The following is a 20,324-nucleotide window of genomic DNA, read 5'->3' as shown; positions in this document are numbered from 1 at the left end:
GAAGCTGATCATCATCTAATACTGAGGTAAAGAATGGTGGAGCTATCCCTTCATTCCTCCCTACGTCTTCTTGGCTTGGTGTTTAATTAATTAGGCACAGGGACAGATTTACGGTATCTTTATTAGGCTGTTTAACGACACTAAACTATAGAAGCCTGAAGCCCATGGCGTCTTATTAGCAATATTGCCAGATGAATCCAGTCCATACCACCCCATCCACTTCATTTGTGATCAGTTAACCTCCCACCTATGTTAGATTCTTCCTGTTGGTCTCTTTGCTTCTGGATTTCCTGTAGACATTCTTCTTTCTCCCATGTGTGCTACATACCCTGCCCATCTCGTCCTCCTTTACTTGATCATTATAATTATATTTGGAGAAGAGTACAAGTTATGAATGTCCTCATTATGCGGTTTTCTCCAGTCTTGCCTCACTTCACTCTTCGGCCCAAATATTTTCCTCAGTACCCTGTTCTCAAACACCCTCCGTCTGTGTTCCTCCCTTAATGTCAGAGACCAAGTTTTTCTCTCGAGGCCACCCCATAGCTCAAGCGGTTAGTCGCTGGCTTCCCACCGCGGCGGCCCGGTTTCGATCCCGGGTCTGGTCAAGTGGGATTTGCGGTGGCCAAAGTGGCGCTGGGGCAGTACAAGGGACTTAGTCCCACACCACTAACAATAAAAGAAAGTTTTTCACTCATACAGACCACAGGCAAAATTATAGTTTTGTATATTCTAAATTTTATGTTTGTAGACAGCAGACGAAAAGACACAAGGTTCAGGACTGAATCATAGCAAGCATTGTGGTAGGATATACGGCAGCGCAAGAAAACAACAAATCCGCCAAATGAGGGAGGTAAAGGTATTCAGCCATTTTCAAAGAGATGTTCTGTAGCTCTACAAGACATACAGTAGTGAGATTACAAATTTAATTAAATGAAGAAAAATGAGTTATGTTAATTTTTGCTATACAGACTTACACAGCAGTAAGTTAACACCAAAGCCAGCGAGGTGTGTATTTGTAAAATCTCAAAGATCGCATTCGGAAGACGCGTATATTGCCGAGTTAGAGGTCTGCACTCTTCTTCTCTTGTTGTTGTGTTACAGCCACTTGTAACGAGAGCAATTCAATAGTCCAAACCGGATTTAGTGCCCTTCCCAATCTCGTGCCCTTTCGGTAGTGAGAATTGTGTCACCGGGAATACAACACCTGAACACGAAGTAGGTGCTCGCCTCCATCTTTGTTGCCAAAATGAAGAATGCGTGGAGNTTTTCTTCTGCGCATTCAAGGTTACTCTTGGCCTTGTTCGAAGTTACGTGACACTTGCTTTAACATCTGCTGCTCCATCTTCATGGCATGGTGCGTGCGTAAGCACAGAGGCAACAATAACCATAAGTACATGTAGTAGAGTCCTTTTTGGGAAGCTGTGTGTGTTTATTTTTATGGAAACCGAAGTTTCAGCACCGTGCTTACACGAGCTCACTGCTGAGTCCTACCTCAAACCAGATGAATCCATTCCAGATCCTCTTCTATTCAGATTTTCCGACTAAAATGCTGTGTGTGTGCTTCTCGTCACTTCATTTCGTGCCCCATCTCATGCCTCAATGCAGTGGTTCTCAGCCTTTGTGAGGCCTCGGCCCGGTTGAGAAACATTTTTTTGTAAGATGAGGGCCCGATACCGGCCTCGGCCCGGTTGAGAAACATTGCCTTAATGCTTGTCCGTAAAATTGAGCACTACTCCATGAAGGCGTATATGGTAGAGAATGTATAGATCCATGTATTCTTGACCTCGACACTAGTTGGAGGTGAGTGATCAGCTTCACGCCCCCGGTACTCATTGAATAGGAGGTTGGGTGGGCCCCATAGCTGGTCTGGATGACGTAGAGAAGAAATAATTCTTGACCCTATCGGGACTCGAAATCCGACCACTCAGTCGTACAGCCCGTAGCCAGTCGCTATACCGAATGCGCTGTCCCGGCTCCCGTAATGTTTGGCGGCGAGTACAAATTATGAAGTTCCTTATTATGCATTTCTCTCCATCCTTACATTACTTATTTCCTCTTAGATCTAAATTTCGTTAGTACTTTGTTCCCAAACAACTTTAGTCTTTGTTCTCTTAGGGTGACAGACCAAGTTTTACACCTACATAAAAGTATACGAGATTTATTTGTGTATTTTAGTATATTTTCTTGGGTCTTACATGAGAGATGCTAAGACAAAAAATTCAGAGCTTAATATAAGTAAGCATCTCCCAAATTTAATGTGCTCCTAATTTTTTTGTGAGCGTAATTTTGACACTTACCTTTACCTGTGCCGTGGCATACGAAGCAGAGGGTGGGTCTACAAGTCGCTGAAGTCACTTTGAAGAAACGTTTTTAAGTTTGCGGTTGTTGCGGTTAGAGACTGAACACTCCTCACACTTGCACGTGTTGCCCAATACAAGAAACACACGACCCATGCAGAGAGGCACGTTATGTCTGCACGGCGAAGAGTCATCCGGTGGACTGACTTGCAGACAGCCTCAGGAGAAAGGGAGCCGCTTTCATATCGTAGAGCATTACAATGTTATGCAGCGTCTGCATGAACCCATAATGGGGAAGTCTTGTTTCATCTCAAGATACACTTAACAGATTTTCATTACATTTCACGTCGGTGAGGGAAAGTATGGGTAAAGTACGAAAGAGCTACAATATAAAGGCTTACATAGCTAGTGGAGACAAGACAAAAGACAGTCCCGTTCTCTCGTCAGGGAGGGCACCCCACAATGACAAGATTATAACTGTCAATTATTAATATCTGGTCAACATCAAGACCGACTGACTGACTGTCAGTCAGTCGCAATGTGACTTTGACTTGGAGACAAGCCTCCAAGAATTAGGGAGGTGGTTGACTAAGTCCTCTACGTTTATCCGCATTTGAAACATATTGTTGCTTCTACGAATTAGAAAGTGCGCCCTCTGAGTTACCTGGAATTTGTGGATCTCACGACCATTGCTGTGAAGATTAATCTTCTGAGATGTGACCCCGTATAGTCTGTGGCTATGTACTGACGCTTTGGAGAAACCTGCTTCCTCCATTTTCAGGGTAGAGGAGATTATGCCCTGAAGATGGAGACAAGTTTCTTGCGATACGTTTATACATATCTACCAAACTATACAGCGTCACATCCTATAAGACAGTATCTTCAAACCTGATTTTGCATTCATGAATTGGTAGGGTGGCTCGCTGAGGAAGACGGCTGAAATGTGTCAGAAATACGTATGGAATGAATTATTTCAAAATAAAACACCCATTTCTTAAATTCGTTTCAGCGTTTCAGGAAGTCAAGAATGTTTGAACTACGAATAACAGTGATGCCACCCAGCACGTATGAAGCCAAAATGATCGCATATTGCTAGATGCATATTTTTATAATTTCTAAGAAAATTATAAGACTTGAAAAAAAAAGGTAAAGTTGTCCCAATGCTTATTTAATTAAGCACTACGTCATGAAGACGTATGGGGGAGTGCATGTATAGAGCCACGTTTTCTTGACCTCGATAATAGTTGGAGGTGAGTAGTCAGCTTCACGCCCCTGCCCCTTTACTCTTGGGGAAAGAGCCGCCGGTACCTATTGGATAGAAGGTTGGGTGGACGCCAGAGCCGGTGTCGATGACATGGAGAAATGAAAATAATTATCCCCACCGGGACTTGAACTGCGACCCCTTGGTCGTCCAGCCCGTAGCCAGTATCTATACCGACTGAGCTATCTCGGCTCTTAAGGCGCACTTATATTTAAAAAAGTTATTTCGAGGAGTTCTCTTTTTATAACCGTGACAATCAGAATCTCAAGTCCTATTCAGTGGTAATTTTATTTGGTTTGAAAGCAACAGTAAGTAGATTGATGGTGCTTGAGAAGAGAGCGGCGAGGACCATATGTGGGCATAAGAGAGACGAAGTAACAGAAAAATTGCATAAAGAGTGCCTTAATAATTTGTATTCTTCACCAACTGTTATTGGGGCTATCAAATCAGCGATGAGAACGGTGGGGAGTTCGGAGCGTATGAGCAATACTATAAAGGTATACACAGTTTTAGTCAGAAAACTTGAAACAATGATGTAGACTGGATTCAACTGGCTCAGAATAGTGGCAAATGGCGGGTTGTTTAGAAAATGGTAAAGCAAGTATCACGTAACTTCGAACAAGGCCAAGAGTAACCTTGAATGTGCGGAAGACAAATTTCAGACAACCCACCCCCTTGTCTGAAATATTTCTTCTGCGCATTCAAGGTTACTCTTGGCCTTGTTCGAAGTTACGTGACACTTGCTTTTAATGGTCCATCGGAATCCATAAGAGTGGGGAATTTCATGAGCAGCTGAGTGACCGTCAGCTTATGATGTGGCCCGTGGAGTTACTTTGATGAAAATGTTGCTTACATATGAGTAGAAGTAATATGAGTGGTAGAAGTCTTGACACCAGACTCACAGCCCTTTCCTTTGATTGTGTCCAGTACCTCTCCGCAAGGTTGCGCAAAACCACTGCAGTAAAAGTTGTGGGAAATCTTATAATTGCCGAATGCTGTGTCTTCCGCTTTAGACAACTACCGCGGCAACAAGAAATTACATATAGTGAATAGTAGTGACTTTATTACAGCTCTGCATTTAGAAGTCTGCCTTCGATACCTGGAAGCGGCTTTTTTGGTTTTCTTCTTATTGGACTGTTCCAAAGGTTGTTACTTTTTTTTTTAGTGCCGCCCCCCGTTCCCAACCTATGTCGCGACTCCTAGCTTGGGGGCGTGAGGATTCCACGTGGGTTTATGGAAGGTGGGAAACAAGCTAGACGTGAATTTGTTGATAAAAGTTTAGTTTCGATGCGGTTAGTTTATTCCTGCTTTTCAAGGAAGGGGTTAATGACGTAATAAAATTTCAGAACTGCTGCTTTTTTCTCATTAAGTAACCTTACGTACGGGATTCGATTCCCCTTCAGGGATAAAATTTTTCTCTGTTCGCCACCGCGTCCAAATCGACTCTCGTATCCAGTGGATGTAGGAGGTCTCTTTTGCCTGGCATGAAGAATGTGGAGCATGAAACTGACTATGAATTTCTATTTAGTGCCGAGGTTAAGAATCCATGGAGCTATATCTTTATTCCCTAACAGGCCTACTTCTTTATGTTGCGGTGCTTAATTAGGTAGTGGGATGCCTTAACCTTTTCTGCGAAAAAAGGCTCTGCTGACTGCGTCAGGCGCGTTATTAAGTAAACTCGTGAATTCGTATGGACTGCTTCGGTACAACGTCAGAGTATGTCTTCCACCTTCTGAATATTCCTTTTAGTTTGATCCATATATAGATACAATGGCTTGTAGTCAGTTGAAAGCCAACTGACGTTTCGGAGGAACGAGCTTCATACTAGTTTCTTTCTTGGCTTACTTTTAAACCCTGAAGATTGAAGCAGCATGTTCTCCGGAATGTCGGTTGACTTTCAACGGACGTTGAAGATAGAAAAAAAACTCCGTGGCTTTAGTCCGCGAGAGAACCATACCGACCGAGCGACCGCCGCTTGTCGGCGAAGTAAGTGCCAACTTTAGCGGATAGAGGGTGTCGCGTGGTCAGCGCAGCGAAACCCCACGGCCGTTAATTTCGGTTTTCTAGACCGGAGCCTCTACTGTTCTATTCAGGTAGCTCATTTATCCTCACGAGACTGAGTTGACTCCGTTCCATACCCACTACTTCTCATAAAATCTTGTAGCGCCTGGAATCGAACCCGGGACCTCTGGATCTGTAGCCAGGAACTCTGACTACTAGACCACAGAAGTGGTCTCCCGAAAGATAAAACTCTTGATAACCAGCACTGTGAGATCCTCAAATCCTACAAATATAGTGTAGATAAGTGAGTCTCGTCCTTCCGTATCCTGCTTCCCCATTGGTCATTTTGTGCGAAAGAACGTAGTTCCGCCATACTAAAAGCAGAGTTTCTCTTTTTCGTAGAAGAATATTTGTACAATTATTTTAATAGGATATTGACCATTAATGGAAGTTGTTGGTTTCGAGGCCTCACTTCGCATCTAGCAGACCGTAAAGTCGCACCAATGGGACGCGTCCCACCTCCAGAACTGTTGTTGTAGATCCTTTAGTGAAGTAATTATTTGCTCTTTTGCTCCGCTCTAAATCAGTTCATGCATTCATTTTACATAGAACTACTTGGAACACGAGTGATTTGTTTTCTAAAGGTACCCAGTTGAAATCTCTGCCAGACATCTCGTAGTTTTTCGTGATTTTCTCAGGCCTTCCAAGCGAATACAGAGACTACGATCGTGTCCATCGTAATCGTTTCGAGTTTACTATACACTGCAGCGCCTTTAAGTAACCTCATTCGACTCGCCTGTGCTTCTGCACTGCGCCTCATTGGCTCCGAGAGCTTCTCTGGACTTGGTTCACTCTAACAGGCAGCTTGTCACTATTGACCTACTCCGCTTCGGAGGAGACCAACTTCCGAGATGAGTTTTCGTTCCATGATATTCTCATTATATCTCAGGGTATCCCTCCGTCTTTATACTGGGCTCACATTCATTCCGCACATAAGTATTTTTTTTTCCTTTGGCGCTACAGCCCCAATTTGGGCCTTGGCCTACCTCCATGAAACTCTCCGTTTCACTTCGGTTTACTAGATCTTAGACATTCGGTAGGACTACTTGGGCGGGTGATCAGCCAGTCGCAAGGCCTCTACCTGCACACACACACACACACACACACAAACAAACACTAAACATGCATGTCCTGAGTGGGATTCGAACCCACGATCCCTGCTTCCGAGCGAGCGAAGACAGTTGATGCCTTAGGAAGCTCGGCTACCGTGACCGACTAAGTAATTATTGCACGTAATTAGTTACATCGTGATTATATCGCGTCTCATACTTGAGTATGAGCCGGTATAGCGACTGGCTACGGGCTGGAGGGCAGAGGGGTCGGAGTTCTTGTCCCGGTAGGGTCAAGAATATTCTCTTCTCCACGTAATCTAGACCGACTCTGGGGACCACCCAGCCTCCTATCCAATGGTTACGGAGGGCTCTTTCCCCGGGAGTAAAGCGGCCGGGGAGTGAAGCTCATGACTCACCTCCATTGAGTGTAGAAGTCAAGTAAACGTGGATCTATCTATACATCCACTCCCCCATACAACTCCATGGCGTAATGCTTAATTAGCTAAGCACAGGGACAACTTTACCTTTTGCCGTACCTTATTAAGTTTATGTCTCTCTCAGCTTCAGAGTTCGTACTTCGCCGTGTTGGTAGCGACTTATAGCGACTGGAAGACGTGTAATGGCATGATGTTAAAAGAAACCAACCTCTGCAATTTTGAAAAGTCGCCTAATTGAAATAAGTGCCACATGTATTTAGTAATTNAAGCGGTTAAACAGCGCGCGGATAATCGAGAGTCTACTGTATTTGGTATTGCGAATCGTCGTGCCGTTTTCATCTCTCAGTGTTTGCCTTTCGATTGGAGGTGGGTGCAGTTATCACTAACTGAGCTTGCTGATCTGATATTGTCTCAGTGATAACTTCATGTGCAGATTGCATTAGTTCTCAATGACTCTGCACCACTTCTCACTATTGTGCTCCCGTCGTTCTCTGGCCCTGTTTGTGTCGATGGATTACACGGTTTCTCTTATATAACTCGAAAAAATTATTAAGTTCCCTAGTTTCGTCATGCATATGTAGGTTAGGAAGAAAATACAGAATCTCCTTACTAGATTAAGTCAGCGTCTGATAGACTGGCCTGCTTTTTTATATATTTACACCAGACAGAATTAAATTAACCGTCATCACCATTGAAGGAACGAGAAATGTCCCGTTAGATTTAAATAATAAAATTCGCGTCATTGAGGAGCAACATACATAATGAATTCGAGGCCAGTTTTCACGGTGGTTAAGGATTCTTGTCGAGTAAACGCCCAATTCAACGGATGTCTTGATACTTTCTTTAAAATGTTGGCAGAGTACTTATCTCACCTCTGGTTGGTTTGTTTCGTTTATTTATATTCGTGGAATGAAGTGACAGGAGGTTGGAGAAAACTGCATAACGAGGAGCTTCATAACTTATACTCTTCTCCAAGTATAATTAGAATGATCAAGTCAAGGAGGATGAGATAGGCAGTGCATGTAGCACGAATAGGAGCGAAGAGGAATGCATATAGGATATTGGTGGGAAAGCCGGAAGGAAGGAGACCACTGGGAAATGAGTGAGTGGAATGTTGTGCATGTACACGATCCCAAATTGACTTGCAGGAACCAAAACGATGTTGACGTTACTTCGGTATTTGACTGTGAAATGTGTTGACCAGTGGCATAACTGTCAGGATACCATGTTCTGTGTCACTGTTTCGAGAACAGCACACCGTATGAAGAGAATGTATAGAGGCATGTGTTTGAAATGTGTGTATAATTTTGATAAGAATATAGTATATCCTAGGTAAATGAGTTTACTTACTCATGGAGCTGAGCCCTTCTTGAGAAGCTGCCAAATTTACAGCTATTCAAGAACTTCCCAGCACCCATACAGAACCACAGGCAAATTTGTAGTTTTGCATATTCTAATTTTTATGTTTTTGGACAGCAGACGGAAGACAAAATGTTCTGGACTGAATGGCAGTAAGCATTACCCGAGTTCAGTCTCCTTAATTTCATCCTGAATCAGGGTTTGATTTGTTATCGTCGTTCCCAAATATCTGAAGTGACAGATTTTCATAACGTTACCTGTCCTTATGTCATAATTTTGCTCTCCATTTTGGTGACGAGATAGCAAGTATGTATAGGACAGTAGACCACTGTATGTCGCGGTGCAAGGGCCGGGACGGCTCACCCCCTTATACATTCATTCTTTCATGTATAGGCCGTGTTCGCTCAGGGCAGTGGCGGAAAAAAATCTCAAATAGGTAAATGAGTATTAGTGAAAAATAGATCGTGTTTAGGTTTTCATTTAAAAGCGATCGTTGTTTTTATTCACATGGTTCGTTATTACACTGTCGCAAAATTTCAATGAGACTTCCCAATCGTAATACTTCGAAATGTAATTGTTTATTCAGACTGGCGTTGTTGCATTCTTGCAGATGCGCGCAACCGATATATCAGAAGAATGTGAAACCACGTAGCCTTTGGTGTAATTGGACCCAGGCACAGGCATCGTAGTCTTGTTTAATGGCATTTAGCATTTATTTGGAAATTTCTCCGGCGACCCTTCGACACATTTGGATGAGTGCCAGTTGTCTTGCTGGGTTTGATATGTTTAATTGGGGCGCATCGGAGATATTCTCGTTCGGGAATAAACATTGCCAGCGATGGTAGAGGAAAATTTAAACCGTTCGTTTGTAGGTTTCACTTACTTGCAATTAATTAGTGTTGTCGTTGGACATGATTGAGTAGTTCCCTGAAGCGGTGTTTGGCGGCCATCCAATCGATGATGTCCGAATACTGCCGATTGGATGCAACGTTATTCTATGGAGACACTTGTATTGAGGCACAGGTATCTGTTTATTTATAATGTATTGAAGATACTGCCGGTAGCTCAAGCTACGTAGCGTTGAATGATTGGATGATGATAATGAATTGGAAAGGGTGTGGAAGGAAAGAGTAGTTACCTAATTTAAAGCACTGCCCGAATATTTTCCTGGAGGGACTGAGCGAAATAACGAAAACCCCAGTCAGGATAGTAGATAATTGGAACGAACTTCGAGCCAGAATTTTTGAAGTATCGCTGTTGTTAGGTGTTGTGTTGGTAAAGCCAAATCGTCAGTCAGTCAGTGTGAGGCTGAATCTCATGATCATTCTTACTCTTGTGCTTATTACAGAGAACGTTTTTTTTTTCTTTTCAGGGATCAGTGATTTTTTGGCCGGCGTTTGAAAAGATTCTTTCTCCCAGTACAGATGGGCTGTTGTTTTATATTGATTTACAGTATGTCTTACTCCGGTCTAGAAAACCAATATTAACGACTGTGGGGATCTGTTACGCTGACCACGCGACACCCTCTATCCGCAAAAGTTGGCACCAACTTCGCCGACAAGCGGCGGTCGCTCTGCCGGTATAGTTCGTTTGCGGATTTACAGGCTACGGAGTTTATTATGTCATTACATTTTGGCATGGTGTAAAACAGGTTCTCATGCCTTGTGATACCACGGCTACCAAACATACCGAACATAATATGTAGATTGGTCGTCTTATCTCTGCTGGTCATCCAGGTGCAGTTGTTGGTCCTTATCAGTCTGTACTGTGACAGCGGGAACCCAGGTAGCTTTACAGCCTCACAACACTTCAAATAAGCTATTAAAGATTCGTTTACAGCCACCAGAAATTCGCCATATGTTCCACCAGCTACAGCTACAATTTCCAAAAACGCTCATATAAAATCATACTGCCATACCAACTTCCCAGAACAGTCCGTAAGAACTGGACTACTTCCCTTACAGCAATGTCGCGAACCACAGTTTGATAAACCATGGCCCATGTGACTTTACATGCTTTCAGCTCTGTAGAGATTCATGGGTTTTCTGCGTGCTTCTGAAGGAGAGAATTATCGATGATGGTGAAATAATAACAGTAACCCCAATATGTCTACTGTTTGTTGAGGTACTGTTAGATAGATAAATTGTTATGGTCAGTCACCAGTTCTGGAAGTAATATGTAGTGGTCCTTTGGGTTTTATGAGCAAACCTATTTTTGCTGAGTATGTGCCGTCTTTTACAGTGATGAGAAATACGCATGTATGTATAGATAAAAAGAGCAACTACTCAAAAGAAGGGAGAAAATGTACCTTTTTTTTAACATTAAACTGATGAAAATAAAAAGGCTTATTTTATCGACAGCTGGGCGGTGTCAACGGTGATGACTCGGCAGAACTTTGTGCCTTCCAGTGATGGTAAATCCATGCTGACTGCTCTTATTCCTATGTGGGACATGTGTAATCATACCAATGGCAAGGTAAAGTGATAACAGATAGATATAGATTTAGTTCCTTTTAGCATATGGGTATTTTCTGGTTTACATTTTGTTTTTGGAATTTATATTTTTATGGGTCTTCAACAGGGTCCACTCAGGCTCATAAGGATAATTGAAGAGCTGTTTCAAGGAAATAGCGGTTCTGGTCTAGAAAACTGAAATTAACAGCTGTGGGGATCCATTGTGCTGACCACGCAACACCCTCTATCCACTAAAATTGACACTAACTTTGCCGACAAGCTTCATTCACTCGGTCGTTATATTTTGCTTGCCTACTAAAACCACGGATTTTATTTTGTATTTTAGTTTGTAATAGGGGTCTCCAAAGTTTGATTGCCCGGGGTTCCCCCCACAACTGTAAATCAAGCCTGATATAAAAAGGTATTTTCTTTAAAGTCTGCCATGTCCATTCAGATGCTAGTGCCATCAGAATCATCAAATGAACAGATATTATCATCTTCTATTATAATAAGTGATTAGTATTTGAAACATGGCATCTGTTTACAGTATTTGTGCCAGAACATGGCTACATTTAAGCCCAGCTTGGTGATTAGTTGAATGTTTATGGAACTGTTTAATACTTACTTAGCTTCTGTGTTAATCAATTGCAAACAAAGTAGCCAGCACTGGACAAGTATACAATAATTAAATTTTTATTTCAGGATTGTGTACTGCTCACAAAATTGAATTGAAAATGGCTTTGACCCAATGTTAGAACTCCTTAATTGTATTATGGAGGTATCTGGTTTAAACCCTATCCTTCTGGCTATCAGCTAATTTTCCTTCCTGGTCTCATGAAAGAGCATCTGGAAAATGTTACATGCTGCTGTACTGGATGTGCTGCTACCCATGTTAATTTAAGTTAAACGTTAATTGGTGTAATTTGTGTAATCAGTTGATAGTTCTTTAGTTGATGCCATTGATTAACCTACCTCATTTGAAAAGCACACTGCTCATGTTCAGTAGTTTCATTCAATTTTGTTGTGTATTGTTTTAATGAAATTCAGAAGTTGAGGCTAGTCTCAGAAATTTAACTTGTACTTGAATTTCCTGTTCATTAACTAGCTGTGCCCATTGCAGACTAATGTTAATATGATTCAAGCATTATGTTTGTGTGCTGTACATTATATACATAGCAAACATTCTAGTAAGCATTATTTTGTTAGTAGAATGTATAGTGTAAATCAGATGATTATGGAAGGCACTGGAGCCCCTATAAAAGGATGTTATGTTTGAGGTTTGGGCAGGGCATGTAGCACGAATGGGAAAGAAGAGGAATGCATATCGGATATTGGTAAGAAAGCCAGAAGGAAAGAGACCGCTGGGAAGACCAAGGCATAGGTGAGTAAACAATATTGAAATGGATCTTATAGAGAGATAGGATGGGATGGTATGGATTGTATTCGTCTGACTCAGGATAGGGAGCAGTGGAGGGCTCTTGTGAACACTGTAATGAGGTTTGAGGTTGTCTGTATCCAGCACTTATCTTTCCTATATTTTGCATGTGACAAAGTAGTTCTCCTTTACCAGCTGCATTATTGCTGTTACTAAACAGGACCCTTCCCTGTCAGCACTTCCACCTTCCACCAGGTGGGCAGAAGTTAAGAAGGGCAGAAAACCATAACTTGGGGGCATTGTGATGTATGTAGCTGTTTTCTGCAGTTGTCCACAGACTTCAATGCAGTGCAGGACCGCAGTGAGTGTATGGCCTGCCGTGACTATCAAGCAGGAGAACAGATTTTTATCTTCTATGGACCACGCACGAATTCGGAGCTGTTTGTACACAATGGATTTGTGTATCCTGACAATGAACACGATGGCCTGCGCCTGAAACTGGGTGTCAGTCGAGAAGATCCTCTGCAACCAGAACGTTCCAAGCTACTGTGCCGACTTGGCATTCCAGCTGCTGGAGACTTTTTGCTGAGGAAAGGGCCAGATCCGGTTGATGGAAGGCTGCTAGCGTTCCTCAGGGTCTTTAATATGGGATCAGGTAAGTAGAAACTGTGCCTTCTCTTTCACAGGTAACTTTGTGCATGTGCATTCGACTTCATTTCTGTGTCATAGGGTAATTTTAAGTGCCAGTTCCCAAAGACAATACATATACACCCCTACCAAAAAGAAATTTTATGTTAAGTTGTTAATGAGCTGACATAAAAAATTTCTATAGGATTCTGACGATGGTGTATAACACACAGAGATGTTGGGTTTTTGGACTTTATCCATCGTCCTGGTTTTAAGATAACTAAGAAAACCATGACGTTTCAGAAGCTGGATCTGTTTCAGTCCTCAGGTGAGGGAAAACACCTATTCTGTTGGGTCCCTTAGAAAGAGCTAGCCTCAATCACTGGACTGAGGCTAGCTATTTATATTTAATTCTTATTTTAACCCTCTTTATTTACCTGGTAGAGCACCTGAAGCATTGGCTGTCCAGTGATCGCAGCTGTGACCTTGTATACCCTGACTGTGCACTTGAGACAGAAGTGGAATCCAAGATGTGGAAGTTCCTCCTCACTAGGATTAATCTCCTGCAGCGTGCCTACCCCACTACATTGGAAGTGAGTTCATGTAAATACAATGACGTTACAGTACACAAATTCCTCCTTAACGTCTTCTGTACTAATATTGAACCTGATTTTTGAAACCACAGAAAGACCATCTTTGTCTGTGTGAACGTTTCAGGTAGTTATAGTTTGCTGGCCACATAAATTTGTAGCCGAGCTCTGCAGTGGACTGAGAAGTACTGATTAAATTAACTCCAGAGTGAGAAGCAAAACAAATTAAATTACAGCTTTATATATTGTATTTTATTTCTTTTAATGTTCTCCACTGTGCTCACTGTACTAGTTTGGTGAAGCATTCTTGTGTTAGGGGCAGTTATTAACTCATGTGATAGCATCAGGACAACGTGAATTTAAATTGTGTGGGATGGTATTAATTCTTTATGTTTTATGAAACAGTACATTAAGTTATGAACCAGTTACTGCTGTGCACTTCCAGGGTTTCTTCTTCTTTTAATTTCACCTTGAATCTTTCTTTTATTCATCATTCCTAAGCACTGAAACTTTATCACACATTCAGATAATTTGAAAGAAGTTTTATTAAGATTTTTCCCTGGTTGTTAGGTGTCAGACATGTCGTTTTTATCCTGCTCTCTGACTTTAAAAGTAAATATAGGGTTAGAGTTTTGTCATATCCATGTGTTTAACAGTCCTTCCATGAATTTGAACCACTTGACAGATTTTCATAGAAATTAGTATGAACAACATGCCATTCTGTTGTTATGCTTTTTAAGTTACAATAACACCATCGTGGCGGCTGTGCAAACTTCTGAGGTGAAAACAATGGGATTTAAGATAGGGTCCTGAACTTTTGTACGGGAATAGGTCTTGTCTCTTATATGAAGGAGTCTTTTGAAGTTTGCAGATTGCTGATATACTGTTTCATTGAACTTTCATTTCACCTTTCATTATGTGTATGGTGAATGAAGAAAATTGATCAGTAGTTGATCTCTTAGATTGGAGTCCATGTCCACTATGAAAACTCAGCATGGAAATAATCAATATGTACATGATTGTCATAGTAACATTTCTTCCATGCCACAGGAAGACTGCAAAAAGCTGAAGAATCCTCTACTGACGCCCTGTTCTCTCCTAGCTGTTCAGTTGCGGATATCAGAAAAGCTGTTGCTTGATGCTGCAGAGGAGTATGTGAAACAGCGAATTAAGACCTGAAGAGACAAGCACATCTTGGATAATCAGCCCTGTATGTGGTTTAGCCACACAAAATGCATGGGATCAACAGACATTTTGCCAACAGCTTGGTGATGAGTCATGTTGACACAAGCAGGTTTGTGTCAATGTGAACAGTTGTACATAATGATTATGAGTAATTCTTGTTAAGTGTGAAATTGTGAGGTTAAGTAAACGAAAGAGAATATGTATATAACACTTCGCTTTTTGTTGCATATCGTAGCAGACTTGCAGTAATATTTTCAGATGTGAAATGAATGTTTGTAAATAAAGAAATGTTATATGCCTCAAAAATAAAACTGAAAATTATGATGAGGATTTGTCAGAATTATATAATAATGTTGTTTGGTGTGTATTTTCTTTAATACAAAAGACTGATATTTTATGTAGAAGAACGTAACATTTACAGAAAATTTTCAATCACATCCATATTAAAATCTTCCACAAGTTAAAAGAACCTGCACTCCCAGTTATTTTCAGTGAACAGCAATTAGAATTTCCATTTTTCTCATTAGATGTTTCATATTTTATAGCCCTTCAGCTTTAATGCATTTACATATTTCCACAACAGCAGTCTGCCTATTCTCACTCATACTATAATAAAGTGTTCATAGTCATGTAACTATAAATGCTGTGACCTAGGAGCTTTGATGCTGTCTAAGTGCAATGTTGTTCACTGTTCTTTCTTCATATTCCTTTAATGGATACTGAATGTTTGGCCTAACTGGCCATCTTCAGGTGTACATGTTATAATTGTGCTGCTCACTGAAATGCAGTTTTCTTTCCTCCCATTCTAGTTTCCTCTGGTTACTTTGGTTATGTATGTTACCATCAGTTTTATTTAGGTGTTCTTGGGTTGCACATGGTTGTCTTGAAATCCCTTGCTGAGGTGAGAGTTCTGTTGTGTGTTAGTCGGCCATCATAGCCATTTGTTTGACTATGATGGCCGACCAACACCATAACAACTTGTACACCTGAAGATGGCCAGCTAGGCCAAAACATGTAGTGTCAAATAAAGGAATATGAAGAAAGAACAGTGAACGACGTTGCACATAGACGGCACAAAAGTTCCTAAGTGAGATCTATACAGTGCAACAGGATGCTGAAATATAACATTATAGATGCTGTATTTTATTTAATATTTAAATGTAATGGTGGTGCTTCATCTGAAATTTGAGCTGCAGATAAGATAAAACTGAATGCTTGTGAATGTTATAATTGTATTTGGCAAAGTGTCTGTACATTGTACAGAAGTGTTGTGCATATTATCTTCTTCCACATCAGAGCAGGAGAAGAAATCACAGACATGCTTCATATGCGATATGACTTGATTGATATTTCTGCATTGCCATATTTGTTCATGTAATATTATTTTTTAAATTAATTTTGGGAACATAAAGAACATGCAGTTTAGAATAAGAGACATTCATAATCCCAGTTGTGGTATATTTCTATGATTGCATCATGTTGTATACTTTTAAATGTGTTCATATGTATTTTGTTCTGTGTTTGGATATCATAAAGCCATACAAATGATTATGGTATTGCTTACGTAGGTTGTGGAATGATGATACAAGATATGGCTGTTTAGGTTGTGATGCCTTGTAGTTTTGTAGATAGGTGCAAACTTTTCAGAGGAATCTGCAGCCTCAATTTTAAGGGTGGTAGGGGGAACTCTACCAAACTACACAGTGTCATATCCCAGAAAACCATAATCCTGATACCCCCCATAATAATAATAATATCATATCACACATAATGATGATACAAATGAATATTGAATTGGCGAGCACTTGAAGATCCTCACATTTGTCTGGAAAGATAACATAAAATGTGGCTTATGTGTTATTTGACAATTGTATGCACTTCACAGGTTATATACCATGAATAAGATCAGAGGACTTGTAAGTACAGTGAACCAAAAAAGGGGTAAGGATGTAACTGTCAAGGCCTATTTATGGGACTGAGGAATGTTAATTAAATATCTCAGTCAGGTTGCTGATTCTGGAGCCAAGATCCAGATTAGCTTTATGCTGAATACATTACCTGTTCAGTGATTTAGATCATTCATTTTGTGCACATGCTCTAGCTTCAAAAGCTGGCAAGGGGGTTGGGTTCATTTACACACAGAACATATCACTTTCTTTACAGGAATGTGGACAGAAAACTTGTGTATGAATACAGATGCAGGCAAGTGAAGGATAGTGAAGCCTGCACAGTGAGGAGTTTCATAATTTGTACTGTTCACCATTTATTATTAGGTTGATAAAGTGAAGGAGGATGAGATGAACAGATCTGTAGCATGCATAAGATAAATGAGAAATTGTACAAAATTTTTGTCAGAAAATGCTGAAGGGAAGAGACCACTTGGGAGACCTAGGCATAGATTGGAGGATAATATTAAGATGGACAAGTTAATTATGTATCAGATTCTCTGGAAGGATTCAGCACATGGTAATTTTGTGAAAGTGTAAGAATATGGTGGGAAATAATTCTTTTCGTAGATTTTGTGAAAGAAAAATTGTTACATGAACAGATATGGTACTTAATTCTAGTTTACTGTGGTACTTTCCTTGTGCATGTAATTAATAATGATTGCTACTGGTGATTCATGTTTAAGATGAAAAGGAATGATGCTTGTTGCATATAGGAGATACATCTTTAACTAATTGCACTGTATTGTTAGTAGCTGTGGCTCCATACACAGTTCCACCCTTAATGTGACAGTCAGGAGTGCTTTCTTTGTGATTAATTTGTCTAACTAGGTCTTCGTTTAATTTTTGTGTATTTTCTTTGCATTTTAAAAGTAACTTCGCCGACAAGCGGCAGTTGCTCAGTCGGTATAGTTTGCTTGTGCAATAGAACCAAAGGGTTTTACTTTGCATTTTATAACAGCAGAATATTCAATTTCCAAAAAGTGGAACATTTTAAAGTTGTGTGTCATAAATTAATGAGCTCTTATAAGGTGAACTAAACAGCCAATATTGAATTCTCAGTGATGGCATTTCGTCTTTTCTCCAACCACCCAAGTGCTTTTTCCATGGAAATTTTAAGTTATACCCACACTGTACAGCAGTTTTTAGGTCTGAATTTAAAATGTTATTTTAATTCTTAATGAATGCTTTGGCGGCAAGATACTTTTGTAGGCTGGGGCAACTTTATATTACCGTTTGTTACATGAAAACAACGAAACTACAAGACAGATTCTGTATATATATAGGCAACCTCTTGAGAATTCTTACCTCCCTCCATTTCAGAACTTCTTTACTCTTTGTTTCATATCAGTATTTTATATAAGCATCAGTACACTGGCCCTAATATTTCTTTCTTGCAGTCTCAGTTGGCCCCATGTATTGTTTGTGATACTGTATTTAAGGAGCAGTATTCATTATGCATCTTAACCCTGAAATGAAAGCTCATATTCTGTAAACTGTAAGTGTTTTTGATGGATTTTCAGTGTGAAGTATGAACATGAGTCCGCTTATCTCACTGGAATGTATATTTGCATTGTTTTATGTTTGGAAATTAGAAGAAAATGCTGATTACTTTTCTTTTAGGACTGACAATGGTGAAAACTTGCTTTTCTCCATCTGTTTTGTAATAAATAATACTATATTGTACACAAGCCATTTTATGCTTAATATCAATGAATACATCTAGGAAAGACTGATGGATGGTCCTACATCTTGATTTATGTTATCAGAATTTGGTGTCGGAAGTGCAATTTGGTACCTCAGTGTTCCAAATTTCAAACATTTGTATATATCATGCTTTCCTGTGCAAAATTCTTTCACATAGCAAAGTTATGAAAAAGATATATCCCAAGTCACAGTTGTTCTACCTTGATGATTCTAGTCTCAATAACTTCAGAATCTGTTGCTGCTATTCTCTAGTCATGTTTTTGCTCTAACTGTTAGAATAGGAATACTAATCCCATAGAAACTTCTCTAAAGCACAACTGGACCAGGTATAACACCTTTCCATACTTCATTGTGATGCATACAACTTGCTTCTATAATGTGTCTGTTTATATGTATTGTAGAAAAATAAAAAACAAAACTGAGCAAACCATGACATTAATGTATGATTTCTTGCTTCACATTTAGTACTCACTACCATATTTACCCGACTACAAGAACAAGTTTAAGGTACCGGTATTGGTGCAAATATTGGACATTGTACATAACTAATATTGGTGAATCTCACATACTTTATATTACTGAGACGAAAGTTGTGACTGATTAGATCCAGTGCATTGTTAGTCACTTGAACTCTCTACTGGCGAAGTTGAAATTATGAGGCTCCTTTTGTGATGGAAGTTACGCAACTGTTATCATACATAGAAGCCTTAAGAACTCTGTAGCAGACACAAAATTGTATCCAGTTGTAAGATGTACTACGATACACTGACTTCCATAGTGTTTAAACAGTGTCTAGTGTTAGGTGTGAAATTCTCAGGTTAGTAAATATTAAGATTACAGTCTTCTGGTATGTGATATCATGTACTTTCATGATAGGTATCAGACTTTCAGATGAACCTGCTGCTTCCATCTTCAGGGTACCAACTGTTCTATCCTGAAGATGGAGGCAACAGATTGCTTCAGAAAGCTTGAACTTATCAACCAAGCCATGCAACATCACATCCCAGGTGACTAATCTTGTCTTGTATACTTAGGAAGTCTTAAAGAACCTCTCATGAAATAAGATTTGAGGTTTTCATAACAGTGGAGATTCATACTGTAGCATTCTGTGTTATGAGTTGGTGTTGTAACTTGATAGGTGGTTACCAACATTCTGGAGGAAGATAGTACCTCCATCTTCAGGGTTAAATTGTTTATGACCCTGAAGATGTGTATTGTACTCTTATCTGTCAACCATAATCATCTCAAGTGATACAGTGCTACAGTGTATATGGCATTAAGAAGGGACAACAGCTCTTATGAGCTGTTACTGGAAATGGCAAACATCTGTACAAAATCAAGTTTCTTAGTATATCTGTTATATGAATATGTTTCTCCTCTAAGAACAAATGAAAGTAAGTTAATAATGTATTTGTTTTTTTTTTAAGTTTTGTATTGCATTCCTAATTTTTTGGAGTTCCAGTTATTGATGGAACAGCCTTCCCATTGTTGCTACATTAAATCTTACAATGCGCATGTTTTCTTTAGCATTATACGTAAGATTGCACATATTTGTATGTGCTCCTAATCTGTGGTGAGTACTAAACCTGGACTTCTGGCACAGTGCCCACACCATGTTGCTATATATTGCAGTGCTGTTGCCTTAAGAGCAGTAGTCTTTTGAAACTGTGGAAGTAAATGCCACATGATTCAGTTCATGAGATGGAGAAATGTAGAATTTTCTGCGCCTTTCATGTGGTACATAGTTCGCTGTACATTTTGGGTTAGTTTTATTTGATTTTATGAAATGCTGATGAATCATAGTATATTATTAATATTTATGATAAAATATTGCAAACTCTTTATTGTTCATGTATTTTATGAGATGACATTTGAAAGTTTACAAATAAATATAACTGAAATGTGATTGTTTGGCTATTTTTATTTCTTTATTCTACACCTTCATATTAGTAGTTGTATAATTAAAGCACAAAT

The 20,324-nt window shown here is 39.9% G+C and overlaps 1 protein-coding gene across 3 annotated transcripts in view; it reads left to right on the top strand.

Annotated features, from left to right (window-relative positions):
• The window catches only part of LOC111875713 (actin-histidine N-methyltransferase), a 53,855-nt gene extending 35,339 nt beyond the window's left edge, over positions 1-18,516 (top strand). For 2 of the 3 annotated variants that reach the window (XM_023872186.2, XM_023872175.2), the window contains exons 7-10: positions 10,828-10,942; positions 12,623-12,950; positions 13,367-13,515; positions 14,563-18,516. In XM_023872186.2, coding sequence (XP_023727954.1) covers positions 10,828-10,942; positions 12,623-12,950; positions 13,367-13,515; positions 14,563-14,691 — 721 coding nt within the window. In that variant the 3' untranslated portion in view covers positions 14,692-18,516. The remainder of the gene's footprint in view (positions 1-10,827; positions 10,943-12,622; positions 12,951-13,366; positions 13,516-14,562) is intronic. The other variant, XM_033750248.1, reaches the window with a different exon arrangement.
• Positions 18,517-20,324: the final 1,808 nt, after the last annotated feature.

This window comes from Cryptotermes secundus, unplaced genomic scaffold, assembly GCF_002891405.2.
Source record: "Cryptotermes secundus unplaced genomic scaffold, Csec_1.0 scaffold1283, whole genome shotgun sequence".
NCBI lineage: Eukaryota > Metazoa > Arthropoda > Insecta > Blattodea > Kalotermitidae > Cryptotermes > Cryptotermes secundus.
The sequence above is the reverse complement of the archived record's forward strand: the minus strand, read 5'-3'. Positions and strand labels throughout refer to the sequence as shown.